Source organism: Felis catus, chromosome E2 (assembly GCF_018350175.1).
Source record: "Felis catus isolate Fca126 chromosome E2, F.catus_Fca126_mat1.0, whole genome shotgun sequence".
Classification (NCBI taxonomy): domain Eukaryota; kingdom Metazoa; phylum Chordata; class Mammalia; order Carnivora; family Felidae; genus Felis; species Felis catus.
In genome coordinates, this window is record NC_058382.1 from 47,955,751 (window position 1) to 47,976,495 (window position 20,745).

General features: G+C 39.9%; 2 protein-coding genes and 1 pseudogene across 22 annotated transcripts in view; 2 read left to right on the top strand and 1 right to left on the bottom strand.

The window, feature by feature from the left end:
• Positions 1-8,500: 8,500 nt before the first annotated feature.
• Positions 8,501-12,469, bottom strand: LOC109494664 (annotated as a pseudogene).
• Positions 12,470-12,986: 517 nt separating this feature from the next.
• Positions 12,987-20,594, top strand: CMTR2 (cap methyltransferase 2). Of its 5 annotated transcripts, none has more exons than XM_003998219.6 (2): positions 12,987-13,113; positions 17,057-20,594. In XM_003998219.6, exon 2 carries the CDS (start codon positions 17,076-17,078, stop codon positions 19,374-19,376), a length of 2,301 nt encoding a protein of 766 aa, XP_003998268.2. In that variant the 5' UTR covers positions 12,987-13,113; positions 17,057-17,075; the 3' UTR covers positions 19,377-20,594. The 5 variants fall into 5 exon arrangements, with proteins under 5 accessions (XP_003998268.2, XP_019675586.2, XP_019675585.2 ...); XM_019820027.3 differs by lacking the exon at positions 12,987-13,113 and adding an exon at positions 13,157-13,282; XM_019820026.3 differs by lacking the exon at positions 12,987-13,113 and adding an exon at positions 13,183-13,321.
• The window catches only part of HYDIN (HYDIN axonemal central pair apparatus protein), a 433,865-nt gene continuing 426,113 nt past the window's right edge, over positions 12,994-20,745 (top strand). For 15 of the 17 annotated variants that reach the window (XM_045046336.1, XM_045046326.1, XM_045046323.1 and 12 more), the window contains exon 1: positions 13,203-13,337. The gene's annotated coding sequence lies outside the window, so the exon portion shown is untranslated. Of the gene's footprint in view, positions 13,114-13,194; positions 13,338-20,745 lie in introns of those variants that run through there. The other 2 variants (XM_045046329.1, XM_045046327.1) reach the window with 2 other exon arrangements.

The window sequence follows — 20,745 nt, forward strand, 5'->3', positions numbered from 1 at the left end:
TAGGTATGATGACACCAAGGAATAAGTTGCCTTCTATTGACATGGGAAACTGTGGGTAGCGGGGGTCTTTGGGACTAAAACTCAATTTCAGTTCAGTTTGAGATACCTGTGAAGCATCCCAATGGAGACGTTGAGTAGGCAGTATTATATAAGAGACTAGATGTTGAAAGAGAGGTTTGGGATAAAGATATACATTTGGGAATCACAGATGTAGAGATGACATTTAAGGCTTGAGATTGGGTGAGATCATTCAAGGAATGAATGTGGGGTTAAGGAATGAGCTTTGGCTTACCCCAATATTAAGAATCATGGAGAAAGGGGAAACAAGCAAATAAGGAGAAGACAGCTCAGTGATGTAGGAAGTAAACTAGAAGAGAGTGAGATCTGGAAAGCCAATGAAAGGGTAGGTATCCATGAGAAGTAGGTGAGTAGCTGTGTCAAATGCTGCTTGTTGAAAGATTAAAGTAAAATGAGACTTGAGAATTGTCATTTGCCTTTATCATGGGGTGACTTGGCAAGAGCTGTTTCAGTGAAGTTGTATAGTTCAGAGCCTGATTGGAGGGGGGCTTTAAAAACAATTTTCAAGAACTTTTGCTGTGAATGGGACAAAGAAAAGGGGTGGTAGTTGGCTAGGATGATGGGTCAAGATAATGTTTTCTAAACATGGAACTGGATGTAGTGAATAAAGGGGAAGAGGGGATGATTTCTAATTATATTAGGGCAATTGACTGGCTGGCTCTAGCCTCAGTAGTGAGCTCTGGGTTGGTGAAGTAAATTGAGATTCATCAACTTATTTAAGATTACCTGTAAATTATTTAATAATTAGGCAGAGGTATTGGATTCTATAAAGAAGCCTAAGGAAGAATGACCATAGGAGGAAAAGGAGGAGAATGACCATAGGAGGAGATCATGTTGGCACCAAAGTCATGAGAAGAGAATGTTTCAAGAAGGAAAATCACCAGGTTAAATAATGCCAGGAATTCAGTAAAGATAAGGGCAAAAAATTCTAGGTTAGATGTAGCAACAAAAGGAGGTTATTTGGGGTCTTTCAATGAGAGACTCAGGGGTGTAATGAAGGAGAAACACATTTTTCATGAGTTGAAAACTTACTGGGAGATGATGAAGTGGAAACCTTGAGGACACAACTCTTTTAACAAATCTGGAACAACTCTTTTAAGAAAGGAGGTAGGAGAGAGATAGGGAAATTATTGGAAGAAGATACAGGTTCCAGAAACTTAGTTTCAAGATGGTGGGGACATGCATGCCTGAATGTTGAAGGAGAGTTTCTCAGGGGGGAGGGGGAGAAGTTCCTCTGTGTCTTTGGGATGAAATTGAGGAGAGGGAGACACAGAAAGGAGAGTGATAAATACAGGAGATAGGGAGAGAGGGAGAGGGAGAAGAGGAAAGAGAAGTTGGGGGTGGGGGAGAGTGAGAGACAGAGACAGAGAGAATTGATGGAATCAGTTTCCCTGAGAAGGCAGAAAAACCTGGGACACAGAGAACAGAAGGGACTGGTCTTAGACACCTATTCTATTATGACAGGAAGGATAAGAGAGTAGGATAGATACAGATGAATCAGTGGATCAGTGGTGAGTGGCAGAATTCTGAAGGAGTTCTCTTTCATGACTTTTATTTCCTTTGTGAAGGAGGAGGTTAGGTCATCTCCTGATAATGCATGAAAGGACAATAGGGTAGGAAATATGAGAGTGGAAGAAGTTTAAAATAGCCTCTGGGAAATAAAAAGAGACTTGTTATTTGGAAACACAGAAAAGGGAGTGTGAAGAAGAATGGAAGAAAGTTATTTATTCCCCTTTCTCCTTTGTCTACTGAACCCAAGAAATGGACCTCTTTTCTTTTTAACATGTTGAATGTTCAAAATGGATGTTCAAGGAGAATGTGGGTAAGTTGGGCTTGAATTCCTCTGGGTCTCTTAAAGGTCATTTTCAACCAACTCCTCTTGTCCCGTCTGGTCTCATCTTTGCAGCCAGTTTTTTTTCTCGAGCCTATCTTAATTCCTTGGCTTGGAAATATGAGGGGATATTGATCTAACTCCAACGAGCACTGTGGAAACATTGGGATCAGGACCCTGGAATTTGGGTTGAGGCCAAGATGATGTTCAGTGAAGCAAGTAGACATGTAGGAGGGTCTGTTTTTCATCTTCTACAGCAAGGCCACAAGCTTTGGTCCATGGGCCATATCCAGCCTTTTTCTGTACTACAGTTTTATTGCAACATGGCCATGTCTCCATTTGCTTTTTAGCTACAACGTCAGAGTGGAGTGGTTGTGACAGAGACCTTCTGGACCACAAACTGAAAATATATACTATCTGGTCCTTCTACAGAAAATATTTGTCAATCAGTGTCCTGGAGGAAAGATGGGAAGGTTTCTGAGGAAGTATAACCTGGAGAAAAATCTCAACTCTGAGTCTGTTTCCTTTTCTGCAAAATAAGGACACCATTCATTAAATCGTTCTTTCATTTAACAAACATTTATTGATTGCTTACTATGTGCCAGAAGCTGGGAGTGCAGATCAATAAGATCCAGTCTTGTCCTTTCAAAGCCCAGAGCAGAGATAGATGGGTAAACAAATAGTTGGGATAGCTAGAGATAAATGCTGTGTGTGTGCCACAGGGAGGTGTCTCACCTAGCCTGGATGGGGCTGGGAAGGCTTCACAGAAAAATAAAAGAGGAGGGGGACTCATCAGCGTGTAGGATTGCTGTGGTATGAAACCAGTCAGGGATTATTGCAGCATGAGTAAAGGTCAATGAGAGTCAAGGAGGGGACTTCTAGGAGCACCAAGTTAGAATGGGGAAGTGATGGGAGATCGAGACAGAGCAGTGAGAGGTGGAAGGAGAATCAGGAAAGTGTCAGGAATATTATTGGGACACATAGGAAACCTTCCATCACCCTGCTCTTGACACAGCTCCCTACCTGACCATTGCCCTTCCTGTGGAGCTCAGATGTGGTTTCCCAACTGTCTAAACAGAGCACTGTGGCCAGCCACTATCGCTCAGTTGGAGTTTGTCCCTGAGATGAAACCCACTGCGGATCTTATGGTACACACGAGCAATCTGTTAACCACAAAACGTACCCAAGATGTAATCTGGTGTGAATGACATTAAAATGTAATAATAGGATAATATGTGTATTTCAACCCAGATATCAGAATTTGGAATATATTTTGGTAATGTAAACCTAACACAAAACATAACCCATTTGTAATAGATTCATTATACTCTTCTCGGATTGAATCTGAGAAGCATAATCATTCCTGAAAATCATGCATACGTGTGATTTAGCTGAACAGATGGGTTTCTAAAGTGCATGGGAGTTTGAGTGGATTTAGAAATGAGGCCAATGGTTTCTTTTTTATGTTTAAAATTTTTAGGAAATATTTCAAACATTCAGAAAAGTGAATAGTATAACACCCATGTAGCCACTACCTGGATTTTAAAGATGCCAAGATCTTGCCATAGCTTCAGAGTTTAGTAAAAAGAATAAAAACTTTACAGATACCCTTCATACCCATTTTGTGCTTCTTTCCCATCTCCTCTTGCTTCCCAGAAGTTGCCAGTCTCTGGAAGTTAGTGTGTTTTTATCATCTGTGCTTTTATATTTTGACTGTTTGTATCAATAAACATGAAACAGAATTGTTTCATGTGTTTTCAAACATTACATAAATGGTAGGCAACGCAAAACTGTTCTGCAGCCTCCCTTTATCTTTCCGCATTATGTTTTTGAAACACATCCATGTTGGTTCATGTGTTCATTCATTTTACAGCCAGTCTTCTTTCTGTTCTTTGAAACCGGCCCAAATTGTTGAAAACAGAAAGCACATACATCTGACAGCTTCTCAATGACAGCTATGAAATAACTTGGTCTCAAGTGTCTTCTCTTTTTTCCCTTTCTTCTCCTTGGTCTCCCCACCCCCCTCCTTTTCCTCTCCTCTTCTATTAAGGGTTTGGAATATAAGAAGAAACAGCAAAAGGAGAACCTTGCAAGGAGAGTCTGAATTTAGCACCCCGTCTTCCAGAAAAGAACAGACATTGTTCAGGAGCAACTAACATCTATCAGATGTCGGCTGAGTGCGAGAGCCTGTGCTGAGTGTTTTACATTAGTTTGGTAATCCTCACCGTGACCCTTGCAGGTGTTGCTTGCCCAAGGCCGTGTAGCCAGTGGGTGGATATTCTAACCCAGGTACTCCAAAGTCAGAGCTGTTGTGCCTAACGGTTCAAGATGAGAAACCATAGTGATCCCAAGGAGGGACAGTGCTACGTGAGCTGTTAACAGTAAAGAGTCCCCCAGGGCTAGTGCTTTAACAACTTTTGGTATTGATTCCACTTCTGAATTAAGTATCATAATCGTTGTTAATAAACAATAATAAAGCAGGTACTTAAGAATCCACAGGCTTGAATGTTACTTTAGTTTTCTTCTCTTTTAAATATTTATTTTTGAAAGAGAGAGAGGAAGACAGAGCACAAGTGGGGGAGGGGCAGAGAGAGAGGGAGACACAGAATCCCAAACAGGCTCCAGGCTCTGAGCTGTCAGCCCAGAGCTCGACGCAGGGCTCGAACTCATGAACTGTCAGCCCAGAGCTCGACGCGGGGCTCAAACTCATGAACTACGAGATCACGACCTGAGCTGAAGTTCGACGCCTTACAGACTGAGCCACCTAGGCACCCCTGAACGTTCCTTTAGTTTTCTTACCTGAACTTCAGCCACCCGTTGATTTCTAACTCCCTCCTGGATATTTCTGCTTGACTATTCCACTATCATCCCTAACTCTGTTTAAACCAAACTTAGTCATTTTTTTCCCTCTTAACCATTTCCTATAGCAGCAGATTCTGGCACCTTAGTCTGGCTTCCATGGTCCTCTATATTCTGGCTCTTCACTACTTGCTATGGACTGAATTGTGTCCCCACAAAACTCATATGTTAAAACTCTAGCCCCCAGTGTGATGGTATTTGGAGATGCAGCCTTTGCCATTGGGAGGTAATTAGGTTTAGATGAGCTCATGGGGGTGGGGTCCTCGTGATAGGGTTAGTGTTCTCCTTATAAGAAGAGACCAGAGTGCTTGAACTCTCTTCCTGCCATGTGGGCACACAGTGAGAAAGTGGCTATCTGCAATCCAGGAAGAGAGTCCTCAACAGGAACCAAATCATCCAGCACTTTAATCTTGGACTTCCCAGCTTCTAGAGCTGGGGGAAATAAGTTTCTGTTCTTTTTTTTTTTTTTTTTAAGTTTTTGTTCTTTAAGTCACCCCGTCTAATAGTATTTTCTTATAGCAGCCTGACCTGAGACACTACCTATATAGCATGTCAGTCTTAACTTTCCATCCCTTTTGTCCATTTTCCCTTCTTCTTGTCTGTCTTCTCACCCACATTATTTTTCCTAAGTTTGACTGGCATTCCCTGTACCCAAATAACAGCAACCTTTTAACACAAAAATTAGAGTCTCTTTCCCCCATCTCTTCCCTGCTATGTCTCCCATCTTTAGACTTCCACAACCCTTAATCTGTAATAGAGCACTTAGTCTTATAGTGTTATTTATTTTTAAACATTTTGTGTCTGCAATGAAATGATTAAGGCTTCGAGGGTAGGCCACGTCTTGTGTTCTAGTCCATATGCCAGTGTTTACCAACCTTTTTTTTTTTAAACTGTGCCCATCTCACAATAATATATATTGTTTCTTAAACCCTTAAGAATTTTTTAAAAAGTCATTTTGGTCATTTTTACATGAAGAAAATAAAGAAATGATTTTAAGTAAATAAGTATTCTAGGTTGGCATATTATTAATGATTGTATTATGAATATTAAAGTTCATCTACAATATAAAACACATTTTTACTTTTCCCCCTTTAGTAATTCAATCGAGTTACTACTCAATTGAGTAGACTCAATCTGTTAACTTTAACTATGTAAGGAAACGAATGAATTGCTAAAAAATAAGTTTTGAGAAAGACATTTCATTCTGCATCGTAGTCCTGAATGTTTATTAAAATGCAGAATGAGGTTTAACTACATATTACAACACCAAAAATAGACAAAAACTGCTTTCATAAGCTGATGTTTACAGTTTTACGTTTATGCCTAAAAATTAATTGATTTGTTTTAATAATCTTGTTTAGTTCCTAAACAGTAAGAAAGAAGAGATTTCAGGCTATTTTCAAGCACTTTCCCACAAATACCACAATGTAGATGCTCTACTTGATAGTTGAGTAGACAAATTGCTTTTAACTTTTACTATGTTTTCTCTTTTTAACATTGTATTTCAACAGCTTAAGGTGCTGTGTGAGAATTTTGATCAGAATGCAATCTAAAGACCTAGTGAAGATGATCATGAGGGAAATTGGAACAATTATGATCAGGTTTATAACCTTTGCTGACTTGTAGAATTTCAGTGTCAGTGTTCCCTTCCTTGGTTTGCTGCCTTTATTTTATTTTATTTATTTATTTATTTATTTATTTATTTATTTATTTATTTATTTATTTATTTATGAGAGACAGAGACAGAATGCGAGTGGGTTACGGGCAGAGAGAGAGGGAGACACAGAATCTGAAGCAGGCTCCAGGCTCTGAGCTGTCAGCACAGAGCCTGACACGGGGCTCGAACTCACTAGCTGTGAGATCATGACCTGAGCCAAAGTCCGACCCTCAACCGACTGAGCCACCCAGGCGCCCCTTTATTTTACTTTTTTAAATGTTTATTTATTTTGAGAGAGAGAAAGAGAGCATGAGCAGGGGAGGGGCAGGGAGAGAGGGAGACAGAGAATCCCAAGCAGCCTCCACGCTGTCACTATGGAGCCAGATGCAGGGATCGAATCCACAAACTGTGACCTGAGCCAAAATCAAGAGTCGAACGTTTAACCAACTTAGCCACCCAGGTGCCCTGGTGTGCTGCCAGTAAACAATGGTCCATTCCAGGTGGCAAGAAGAGATTGAACTGGAACACTCTGTGGCAAAGAATAGGAACACTTTAAGATCGTGTAATGGTCAAAACCAAGCCTGAATGGTGTTCACCAAATCAGATACGTGCATCAAATGACTGAACCATAAGAACATTGGCCTGGTTGCTGCCAGATCCAGTGCTGTTCGCTTAAAGCTCATTCAGAGCTTCTGTTTCCTATGTTAATGGGAAATACTTTTGCATTTCATTCAGAGCTTCTGTTTCCTGTACTAATGGGAAATACTAGATACTCTTGCATGTATTTTTTTAGTAAGAAGAGGTGTCATTCCTACCTTTTATGATGTGAATCTCTGTTTATCTCTCCTACTGTTTTACTATGAAAAAAACTTCACCAGAGGAAAGCTGAAGGAATTAGTGCACAGCCATGCGTCCACCATCTAGATTCTACAGTTGTGAACATCATACTATACTCACTTCACCACCAATCCATCCCTCTGTTTACGATCCATCTTGTGTGTGGTGCACTTCAAAGTAAGATGTCAGTACACTTCTTTCTAAACACTTCAGCATGCATGTGAGTAACTACAGTTCAATATTTGTTTATGGCTGTTTTTTTAAGGTAACATTTATGTGTAGTGAAATCCTCAAATCTTAATTATACCATTTGATAAATTTTGACAGGTGCATGTACCTCTTAACCTAAACCTTCTTATCAAGCTATAGAACATTTCCATCATCTCAGACAACTCCCTCTGGGATTTTGGAACCATGATTTATACACTGTCACCTCACAGAATCTGTCTGAAGTTGTAATTAGAGACTCAGCAAGTTGATTGGTGATAAATGACCACAGAAGCAGTTTAGTTTCTGTTTGCTTTGGCAGAGAAGTATAATCAGAGCAGAGAAAGGGGAGCTGGTTGTTTTAATTCTTGTATGCTACTTCTGTTCTCATTGTCATGCCAGTTGAGTATAAAGAATGCTCAGGAATCGGAAAGAATAACTAATTGTAGCTAGCTTCCACTCAGATAAATACATATATATGTATGTATGTATTTCAAAGTTGCAGGGCTTGGTTAATTTCCTTGAGTTTTTTAAAGTTTCAGATGCCAATTTCATCCATTTATAACATTTCATCTTTTCCAAAAATTTTTGCAAACCCTCCTGCTTTTAGGATAAAATAAATGAAACTCATCATTTATATATATATATATATATATTTTTTTTTTAATGCTTATTTTTGAGAGAGAGAGAATGAGCTGGGGAGACAGAGAGAGAGAGGGAGAGAGAGAAGCAGGGACACAGGGCTCAATCCCATGAACTGTGAGATAATGACCTGAGCCAAAATCAAGAGTGACTTAAAAGTGCTTAACTGACTGAGCAATCCAGGTGCCCTAAAACTGATCATTTTTAATAAAATCACTGGCCTCATATAAACATTTCTGGCCATGGATGCGGACAATAAAGTTGTTCTTAAATTACTGGATGCAATTTCTAGGAATTCTCTGCAGAACAGATTGGCCTTGGAGTTAGGCACATCTAGGTCCAAACCCTGACTCTGCTACTTGCTGACTCTATGATCTTTAGCAAATTGCTTAATCACTTTGGTCCTTGATTTCTCTGTTTATAAAAGGGGGACAATACACCTATCTACTTCATGGAGTTGTTGAGAGGATTAAAGGATTAAAAAAGGGGAAGTTTTCAGTGCTTAGTGCTGAACTCAACAAATGTTAATTTAATTAATTAATTTTTTTTTTTTTATTTTTTTTTTAAATATTTTTTTCGACATTTATTTATTTTTGGGACAGAGAGAGACAGAGCGTGAACAGGGGAGGGGCAGAGAGAGAGGGAGACACAGAATCGGAAACAGGCTCCAGGCTCCGAGCCATCAGCCCAGAGCCCGACGCGGGGCTCGAACTCACGGACCGCGAGATCGTGACCTGGCTGAAGTCGGACGCTTAACCGACTGCGCCACCCAGGCGCCCCTAATTAATTAATTTTTAAAATATAATTTATTGACAAATTGGTTTCCATACAACACCCAGTGCTCATCCCAACAAGTGCCCTCCTCAATGCTCATCTAATGTGATTATTTTAGTAAAGTTCAGTATGTTTTGTTGTTTGGAATATTCCTGATAATATTTATAAACCTCAGGGAACATAGTAATTGTATTTAAGAGACCATATATCCTTCATCTAGTATCTAGTCCCATAAAAGAACAATATCCATAGATCTTCATTATTTAGTTAATGTTTGTTAAGAATCAGATGTAAAAAAGCAACCACCTCCCACCAATAGGTAAAATGACAAAGACTCACAACAGCAAAAGTTGGTGACGATGTGAAGTAACCAGAATTCTTTGTTGTTGTTTAGTTTTTATTTCATAATCATAAACTGAACTCTGCAATCGAACTTGATGTAGAGGAGGATAAGAAAAATATGTGAACCATAGAACTGCCCCAAGGATTATGGGATATTTTGAGGAGATGAGGGTGAAGGGGTGCTCTCCTAAGCTACAGAAGGAATGAGCTGGCGGTTAAGATATGCCACAAGTCAAATTTATTAGATTTGTCCACATCAGCAATGTTGATTCTCCTTTTTTTAATTATTTTTTTTTTTAACATTTATTTATTATTGAGAGACAGAGAGACACAGAATGTGAACAGGGGAGGGGTAGAGAGAGGGGCAGACATAGAATCTGAAGCAGGCTCCAGGCTCTGAGATGTCAGCACAGAGCCTGATGCAGGGCTCGAACTCATGAACTGCAAGATCATGACCTGAGCCGAAGTCGGTCGCTTAACCAACTGAGCCACCCAGGCGCCCCGGCAGTGTTGATTTTCTTGCTGGTTTTGCCATTCCTGGATCCAAGGTGTTCCACGTAGCTTCCACAATAGTCATGCCCTGTTTCTCCTTGCCAAAGACCACACGCTTGCTATCCAATCACTCAGATTTGGCAGTGTAGATGAAACACTGGGAACCATTTGTGTTGGGTCCAACATTTGCCAAGGACAAGATGCCAGGATTGATATGCTTCAGGATGAAATTCTCATCAAATTTCTCCCCATAGATGGACTTGATGCCAGTGCCATTATGGTATTAAGGCACCACCATGGCACATAAATCCCAGAATAATACTGTCCAAGCAGAAAACTTTATAACCAAATCCTTTCTCCCCAGTGCTCAGAGCATGAAAGTTTTCTGCTGTCTTTGGAGCTTTGTCTGCCAACAGCTCAGTGGGGATGCAGCCCAAGGGCTCACCATCCATGGCAATGTCCAAGAACAATGTGGGTTGACCATGGCTGGACTGTGTCTGTAAGGCCCAGAATTCTTAAGTATTGTAGGTAGGGATGCAAAATCGTTCAAGCACTCTGGGAAAATTTTTTGGAGGTTTCTTCAAAGTTACACATAGATCTGCTTCCGTGATTCTCAAAATGACATTAATGCTGAGCTGAGAAACCCTGATCTACTCTATGACCCAGCCATTCACTCCATGCCTAGGTATTCACCTAAAAGTAAAGAAAACATACACTTACAAAAATGTCTTGTACTAGAATATTCATAGCAGGTTTATTCACAATAGCCTCAATCTGGAAACAGAAGTCAAATGTCCATCAATAAGAGAATAGATAACTAAATTGTGGTTTATCCATACAATGGCATACTACTTAGCAATAAAAAGGAATGAACTACAGATACATAAAACAACATGGGTGAATATTGACAGGGTTCAGAACATGCTGCCCCAAAATATGTTGATTGGCATATTAAGTATTTTAAGCTGAAGGAATTTGAGAAATGGCAGGTGTAGGAAGGACTCTCTGACCTTGCCCTGAAGCAGCTCACAAGATCCTCGTGGGAGATATGCCTTCCCTATACCCGGAGGAAAGGAATATTCTTATTTCTGAAGTTGGAAGGACTCCAAGAGGAATCTGGATGAACATGCCTTGCCTAAATTTCCCCCAGTGTACTACTCTTAGCTCATACTCATTTGTCACATTTTCCCACAACTTTCCACTCCTCATCAAACTTAGTATGAAAACACTCAGTTTTAATGGTTTCTTCAGATCTTCATTTCCTTGTGGAGGCTCCTGGTCACATAAAATATTAGTAAATTCACATGCTTTTCTCTTGTTAATATATCATTTGTTACAGAGCCCCAGCAGAGAACCTAGAAGGGTAGAAGGAAAACATTTTTTTCTCCCCTAATTTCATATATATATATATATATATATATATATATATATATATATATATATAACATATATAGAGTGATATATTTTGGATACAAGTCCTTTGTCATATGTATATATTGTAAATATCTTCTCCCACTCTGTATGTTGTCTTTTCACTCCCAATGATATCTTACGGTGAATAGATATTCTTAATTTTAGTATGGTTCAGTTTATATAATTTTCCTTTATGATTAGTGCTTTTTCTGACTTGTTGTATACTTTTGTCTACTTCATGGTCACAAAGCTGTTTTCTGCTAAAATAATTGTTTGACTTTTTCATTTTTTTAAGTTTATTTTTTATTTATTTTGAGAGAGAGAGAGAGAGAGCGTGCACGCGTGCATGGGGGAGGGGCTCGAGCCACTTGAATCGGGGAGGGAGGATCCCAAGCAGGTTCTGTGCTGTCAGTGCAGAGCCCAACATGGGGCTTGATTACATGAACCATGAGAGCATGACCTGAGCCAAAATAAAGAGTGGGCACTTAACTGACTGAGCCACCCAGGCGCCCTGAGAGTTTTTTGACTTTTAAAATAAAGATTGGCATCCCAAATGAAATGTATTTTTATAATGTAAGAATCCAAATAAAATTTTTTCCATATGAATATCCAAATGTCCTAGACTCATTTTTTGAAAAGACAATTTTCTTTATTGATGGACATCCAGGAGGAATTAGAAAATAATGTGTGTGTGTGTGTGTATATATATATATATATATATATATATTTTACATAATTTACATGAATGGTTCAAACTCTACACACAGTTCTATATTCTATTTTTATGCAATAGTGTTGCCACACATAACCTATTATTGGCTGAATGGTATCCCATTATATGGGTGTATCACAAATAATTTTTTTAAAATGTTTTATTTATTTTTGAGAGAGAAACAGAGTGCAAGCGGGGGAGGGTCAGAGAGAGAAGGAGACACAGAATGCGAAGCAGGCTTCAGGCTCCAGGCTCAGCACAGTCAGCCCCCCCAGTGGGGGGGGCTTGAACTCACAACAGTGAGATTATGACCTGAGCCAAAGTTGGACACTTAACCGACTCAGCCACCCAGGCACCCCTGTATCACAAAGAATTTAATTAATTCCCTTAAAGTCAACATTTAGAGTTTTTGTTATTGTTGATATTAAGGAGATGAATATTTTGTCCAAAGTGAGGGCTGGTTATGTTGCGTTTCCTAAGGATAAATTTCTTGGAGCGGGAATTGCCCAGCTGGGGTGCAAGGCCATATTAAAGTTTGCCATCTGTGAAGTTTATGCCAATGTTTACCCCCATGCACAACCGGTATATAAACCGGTTTCTCCTTATTCTCACCAATAGTGGCCATTATGAATCTTTTTAATCTTTGCTAAATCAGGTGAAAATGAAACTTATTTTCATTTCCATGTCTTTCTTTTATAATAGGCTAAAAAGTTTTGTACATCCTTAGTTGCTGTTTTACTGGTTTTAGATGGTCTGTTTGAATTTTTGTCTAATTTTCCTTTGAGATTGTTTTTTCCTTTCTGGTTTATAAACATATGTATGTTATAACAGAGTATTACGTCGCAGTTGGCCTAGTTTGGCTTTTAACCTCATATTGTCTTTCGAGTCTCAGTTTTAACTCAGCCTGTGTACTAGGAACGAACTTCTGCCTAATAACTTTGGAAAACCTTCCCGACTCAGGGTCTGGGTGGGCGGAGCCGGAGTGTCTCGGACGGGTTTGCCCCGCCCACATCTCCACCGAAGGGGCGGGGCCAAAGGACGCCCCGCCTCCTCGAGCGGGTTCCGTTGCCATAGACGCCTTTCCTCCTCCGGACTTGGCGAGAAAAGAAACCTATAGAGAGTCTGGGCCCGGGCACTGCTAGAGTTGCCGGCGTACGTAACGTTGACGCGTGACGCTAGCCCCACTCGGCTGTGAAGCGCGTGCGCAGTGCGTCTCTCAGGGTTCTCGGGCCGTCGTCGGCCGGCGACGCGCGGCGGCGCGGCCTGGAGGTGGGTTCCGGGTCCTGGTGTCGAGAGGGCGGGTCCAGGCTTCCTTCCTTGTCTTCTGGCGCACCACCTGCCTTCGCTGCGGCGGGGGGCGCCGTATACCCTACGAGCGACCGTTCCGGGAAGCAGCTTCGGGAGCGGAAGTGGAGGATGGTTTCCTGGAGTGGGGAGAGTGAGTGAAGCGCTGCCTCTCTAGAGTCGGGGAGCCAAGGTGGGCGTAAGCGAAGGTAATCAGACCCGGCTTCCGAGCCCGGTCTTCCTTCGACTTTCCAGAGGATGAGGCAGGGCCTGGGACTGAGGTTCTTCCACGTCAGGAGGGCTCGGGCCGCTTGAATATAGCTTGAGACTCAGTCCCATCAGGTGAAACGAGATCTTGGCTGCCCCTGGCCCAAAGTAAAGCGCTAGATACACTATTATTTTCACGGTTGCTGGGAAGAGGAGTTGCCAGAAACAGTTGTAAAACTACTTTGTAAGCGTTAATTGAAGAGAGCCTGTTGATAAGATCTTGTGGGGTTTGTGTCAGGCCCACGGATTTTGCAGGTATTTTCCTTTGTGGCTTTGGGCGGGGCGGGGGGGGGGCGGGCATGACTTTCTACTCGAATATGTAAATTAAGAATGGTAATACTGACCCTCAGAACTATGATGCCAGAAAGTTCTAAGCAGTGCTTAATGGAAGGGCCAGAGGAACACATACTGGAAACTTTTTTCCTGTAGTCTGTAAACCACGTGTTTTGTTTGTTTTTAAATTTTTGCTCATGCATTGAAGTGCTGAAGTTACTACTCATATTCGGAACCTAGAGGAGAGCTGTTTGTGCTAAGTATAATATACGTTTGTTTATTAGATACTCACAGAGGGTTTACTGTGTACTTTAAGCACTGTTCTAACCTCGGGGTGATACATGAGTCACCAAAACAAAAGATCCTTGCCCTGTGGAGCTTAGATTCTAGTTTGGGGAAGACAATAATAAACAATAAGCAGATTTAATGTTAGAAAGAAAAGAGTGTCACAGAAAGAAAAAAAGTACAGCAAGATCCTTACCTTTACCATTGTTAGTGCAAGATGCAATTAGGATGTCAGGGTAGGTCTCATAGAAAAATTACACTTGATTAAATACTTGAAGGAGGTGAGGGAGTTAGCTATGCAGGTACTCTGAAGAAAGAGCATTCCAGGCAGAGGAATTGACCAATGCAAAGGATTTGCAGGTTGCAGTGTGCCTCGTGTTTCAGTGAACAGAAAGTTTATGTGGTTGGAGCAGAATGAATTGGAGGGATAGTAGACAATCAGGTTAGAGATAGGTTGGGGCTGGAAGGCAGAAATCTTCTAGAGCCTTGTAGACTACTGTAAGGACTGTGGCATTTATTTGGGAGCCAAAGGAGGCAAAGATAGAAGAGACCAGTTAGAAGGCTATGGCAGTAATCCAGCAGAGAGTTGACACTGTCTACAGTCAGGAAGCTGGTATCTGGAGGTGGGTGAGAAGTGGTTGGATTCTGGGAATTTGATAGGAGGAAACAAAGTTCGGGTTATAGACCTGAAAATTCAGTGTTTACATATATACATATTTTTCAAGATCTATGTATGTGTGTGTGTGTGTGTGTGTGTGTGTGTGTATGTGTGTATATATATATTCAAGATATGTATTTTATATATAAATATATAAGACATAATCTTGATTTGCGTACCACCAGTGTAGTCAGGAAGAACAATGGAATGTTTGAATCACTTTAGTTTTTCTCATGTGAAAGTATTATGTATTATCTTAGGTAACATTTCAGAGCTTCCTTATGCCATTAATTAATATGTGAAGTAAATGACTAAAGTCAGATTTTTTCCAAAGTAGAATATAGTTGCAATCTAAACATGGTTGTAGTTTCCAGTAAGCACAGTGTAAATTAAGATAGAATAACTTGTAATAAACTTTCATTTGCTTTCATTTAGGATTTTAGTGAATGTATCAATGCCCCATTTTTGCCTTCTTTCAGAAATTTGTCTGAATACAGCGTCTAACAGTGAAAAAAAAGCTTTGAGAAAAAGATATTGATGGACACATGTGACTGTTAGCTGTAATTTACATGTATGGCAAATATACTGTGGCAAACATGACTAAGAAGATACTTGTTACTTCAAGAAGCTTACAAGCTAGTAGAATAGACAGGATTGTAAATAATTTAAACAAAATATAAAAGAACTGCCAAAAGAACAGTACAAAGTAAATGCTAATAGAATACAGTCTTCTGGATATTATTGTATTTATTGTGGCATTAGCTCATCTTTATTTCCCATTTTAATTATCAAATGTTGGCTTTTTGTGGGACAGTGGTTGTGAATTTTTTGTTTGACAACTTTAGATTCTTTTTGAATATGCTGAGAAATGTGGAACTTATGAACTAAAACACCTATTGATTAACATTGAGCTGACAAGTACTATGTAATAATCATAGCTCTCTCTGCTGGAATTTATGACTTTACCCAACACTATGCCATCAGGCCATATATCTTTCTCTTATATCTCTTTCCTTCTCCATTGGACAAGTGTTTTCGGTTTCTTAGTGTTAGACCACAAGATGTAGGGTGACTATTTGTAATTTGTATATTCATTGCGAATATTTCTTCAATTTAAAGATCTTCTATCGAAGTGTGTTACTTGTTTTTTTTTTTTTTTTAAGATTATTTTGAGTGAGAGACAAAGCGTGAGTGAGGAGGGACAAAGAGAGAGGGAGAGAGAAAATCCCAAGCAGGCTCTGCCCTGTCAGTTCAGAGCCTGATGTGGGGCTCAAACTCATGAACCATGAGATCATGACCTGAGCCAAAGTCGGATGCTTAACTAACTGAGCCACCCAGGCGCCCCAAAGTGTGTTACGTGGCAAGAAGAAATATAGTCGAAGTATGGAGCTGTCTGAGCAGATGAGACAAGAATCTAGTTTATGGACATGCCAGGTTGAACTATAGTTCACTTTCAGCATTGAACTGAATAGAGACTGACCAGTCAAGTACACCACAGTCAACAAGCAGTATGATGATGAGTGTTAGTAGGTGGCTTATGAAAGTGATTTGGCACCACCAAAGTGCATGTTTTAGCAAGAGTGTGAGATCCGGATGAAGGATGTATTTGACAGTCCTTATAGGTAAATAAGTGTGTGGTGGCAGAGACGTCTGGTAGCAATGTTAGTACTGGGTTTAGGTGTAGAATCTTCTCCTGGAAGGAGGTGAGATTCAGAAGGAACTAAAAAACTGGAAGTCTTGGGGCACCTGTGTGGTGCAGTTGGTTAAGCATTCAACTCTTGAGCTTGGCTCAGGTCATGATCTCACAGTTTGTGAGTTTGAGCCCCATATTTGGCTCTGTGCTGATGGCATGGAGCCTGCTTGGGATTCTGTCTCTCCTTCTCTCTGCCTCTCCTCAGCTTGTGTGCATGTTCTCTCTCTCTCTCTCTCTGTCTCTCAAATAAATAAAAACTTAAACAACAAAAAAAGCTAAAAGTCGCTTGTTAAAGCTTGATCAAAGGTGTTCAGGGCTGAATCTTAGTCTGAGAGTGTGTTTGGGGCCATGTGGGTAGAGGAAAACTTTGGGAGGAGCTAGATGGATTAATATGGCAATATGAGCTGCCATCACTGATGATTATTCTTCGGTATATGCTTTTTATATGCTAGCATGTTCTATCCTTATCTAAAAAAAATGATACCCTAAATAAGAAACAGACTCAAAGATGTAATTTTCCCAAGGCTACTTTGTAGCTCTAAGTTGCAGAGTTGGAAATTGAGCTCCGATCTGTTGGGTATGAAAGCCTTTACTTTTTCTTTATTCCAAATTGTCTCATTATGTAACAGCATGTGCTGACATTAGCTTTCCCATTTTATGCAGTTTGTCATGAGTGTGATCCGATTTGCTGTGGATGAGATTTCACTCTCTAATAAATTTGATTCATTTAATTGTGTGTTTTCTTTTTCTAGATTTTAATTTAATTTGAAAATGAGTAAGTGCAGAAAACCACCCCTGGGTTCAAGTCCTGAGACATTCAGCCCAGATGTTGTTGCTGACATTTTTGAACTCTTTGCCAAGAACTTTTCTTATGGCAAGCCACTTAATAACGAGTGGCAATTACCAGATCCCGGTGAGATTTTCACTTGTGACCACACGGAATTTAATGCATTGCTTGATTTGAAGAACTCCCTAAATGAAGTAAAAAACCTACTGAGTGACAAGAAATTGGATGAGTGGCATGAACACACTGCTTTTACCAATAAAGCTGGAAAAATAATTTCTCATGTGAAAAAATCTGTGAACGCTGAACTTTGTACTCAAGCGTGGTGTAAGTTTCATGAAATCTTGTGCAGCTTTCCACTTATTCCACAGGAAGCTTTTCAGAATGGAAAACTGAATTCCCTACACCTTTGTGAAGCTCCTGGAGCTTTTATAGCTAGTCTCAATCACTACTTAAAATCCCATCGGTTCCCCTGTGATTGGAGTTGGGTAGCTAATACTTTGAATCCATACCATGAAGCAAATGACAATCTTATGATGATTATGGATGACCGACTTATAGCAAATACCTTGCATTGGTGGTACTTTGGTCCAGATAACACCGGTGATATCATGAACTTGAAATATCTGACTGGACTTCAGAATTTCATAAGCAACATGGCTACCATTCACTTGATCACTGCAGATGGGAGTTTTGATTGCCAAGGAAACCCAGGTGAACAAGAAGCTTTAGTCTCTTCTTTGCATTACTGTGAAGTTGTCACTGCTCTGACGACTCTTGGAAATGGTGGCTCTTTTGTTCTGAAGATGTTTACTTTGTTTGAACATTGTTCCATAAACCTGATGTACCTGCTAAACTGTTCTTTTGACCAAGTCCATGTTTTCAAACCTGCTACTAGCAAGGCAGGAAACTCAGAAGTCTATGTGGTATGTCTCCGTTATAAGGGAAGAGAGGCAATCCATCCTCTGTTATCTAAGATGGTGCTGAACTTTGGGACTGAAATGACCCAGAAAGCTCTCTTTCCCCATCATGTGATTCCCGAATCTTTTCTTAAAAGGCATGAAGAATGTTGTATGTTCTTTCATAAATACCAGCTAGAGACTATTTCTGAGAACATTCGTCTGTTTCAGTGCATGGGAAAAGGGGAACAAACAAAACTGAATACTTTAAGGGACTGTGCTGTTCAATATTTTATGGAAAAGTTTCAGTTGAAGCCTCTTTCCAGAAATAATTGGCTAGTGAAAAAATCTAGTATTGGTTGTAGTACAAATACAAAACGGTTTGGGCAGAGGAACAGATATTTTAAAACCTATAATGAAAGGAAAATGCTGGAAACCCTTTCATGGAAAGATAAGGTGGCCAAAGGATACTTTAATAGTTGGGCGGAAGAACATGCTGTGTATCATTCTGGGCAGAGTTCTCTCTTAGAAGGGACAGCTTCCAGTCTTGAGTGTCACTTATGGAATATTTTAGAAGGAAAGAAACTGCCAAAGGTAAAGTGTTCTCCTTTCTGTGATGGTGAAATTTTAAAGGCTCTTAATGAAGCAATTGAAAAGTCATTAGGAGGAGCCTTGAATTTGGATTCCAAGTTCTGGCCCAAACAGCAGGATTATTGTTCTTGTCATATTTTTACTGAAGAACTGATATTTACTGAGTTGTTTAGCCTTACCAAGTGCCTTCAGGATGAGCAGGTCGTAGAACCCAGCAACCGAATAAAGTGCCTGCTTGTGGGCTTTCCAACCCTCAGTGACATCAAAACGCATATACCCTTGGAAGTTCAGTTCTTGGAACCAGCGGAACTCATGACTTGCAGCTGTTCGTTGCTTCATGATGGAGACCCATTTTACCAGCAGCTGTTTTTGGACTGCTTTCTACGTGCGTTGCAGCAGCTTCAGACAGGAGATGCTATGATTTTGCCTGTACTTTCTTGTTTTACGAGATTTATGGCTGGTTTGATTTTTGTACTCCACAATTGTTTTAGATTCATCACATTTTCTTGTCCCACTTCCTCTGAGCCCCTGAAGACCTGTGCAGTCCTGCTGTGTGTGGGTTACCAGGACCTTCCGAACCCAGTTTTCCAGTATCTGCAGAATGTGAATGACTTGTTGAGCTCTTTGCTGAATTCTGATGCACCCCAGCAGGTTTTACAATTTGTGCCAATGGAGGTGCTCCTTAAGGGGGCACTGCTTGATTTTTTGTGGGATTTGAATGCTGCCATTGCTAAAAGGCATTTGCATGTGATTATTCAAGGAGAGAGAGAAGAAATCATCAGCAGCCTTCAGCTATGAAATTGAAACTTTCTGAGATTTAACTTTATGACTTCTTACAATTTCCATTGTTATTGTAGTCTTTTGCTATTAATTTAAAACCTTTCATTTGAGGGAAAGGCCAACTTTTGCATCATTGAAAGTCTCATTATTTCTGGAAAACCACCAGCTAGTTCTGATCTCATATATATGCCCATAGGCATAGAGTTTTCCATGTGGTGCAGTCTATGCAGTGATGAAACTCAACCTCAGACGTGAGATGTGTGTGGGTGGATGGGGTGGACACACCCATACTTATTTAAGCAGTTTTGTCGGTCGTACTTACCTGTTTAAGATTTGCACCCATGTGCCTTCATTCAAATTAGATTTTTTCCCAACTGATTTCCTCAGTGGATAATGCTGTTAATAAATTGATAGACGTCTTTGATGAAAGGAGGTGAAAACCTCAGCTGCACCGGTTTTCTTTACTCCTGACCACGTCACTTATGGATTCGGGGAACTCCTTTTGCCAGATGCTGAATATGTGCCATTCCTTGCCTTTAGGCCACTGACCCAATTTACTGGTGTGGTTTAAATGAAGCTAGTGTGCTGTTTTATAAATATTTCACTAACCACAGCCATCCAGCTAGTCCATCCAGGACAACTTCAAACCAAAGATCATGTTTAAAACAATGAAAAATCACTGTGGCTAATACACACATGTATCACGAAAAGCTTCATTTAGCAATCATGTAGTAATTTTTAACTTCCAGGAAATAATCTGTGAACTAAAGGATTTTTTTAGATTGCAAAATAGTGTGTATGGTCTCATATTGGAGATGTATGAATGTGATGAACGTAGTGAACCCTAAAGAAAAATTTTAACACTTCCAGAATGATGCTTCAACATTTCAAAATTTTTAATTTTATTTCTTTTTTCAGTATGAAAGTAGCACTTTATTAAAAGATTAACCGTCAGATGGTTATTTTATCAGTTATGTCTGATTGCTTTTAAATTATATGTATTCGACCACGTAAATGAGCTTTTCTGGCAAACTGTATTAAGCAAATCTTCATTACTTTGAAATTACACAAAGTGGAGAGTGTACTCTCACATGTGCATTTTAGACATTTGTGTTATATAAAAAGTAGGTGTATTCTCTCATGTATTTGGTTGATAAATATTAATCTGAATTTTTAGAATGTTCTTTGCTATTTTGAGCTACATTATAGATTCATGAATAAAGTCATTAGCAGAGAGATTTTGTGTTCGTCTTTTTTAAAGAGAATCATGGGGGAAGTTAAAAATATAACTTGGAAACATTTTTTTTTTTAAGGAAGGTTTGAATGGGAGTTAATGTTCTTTCATTTCCTCTGATATGTATTCATTAAAATTTAATTCTTAATATTG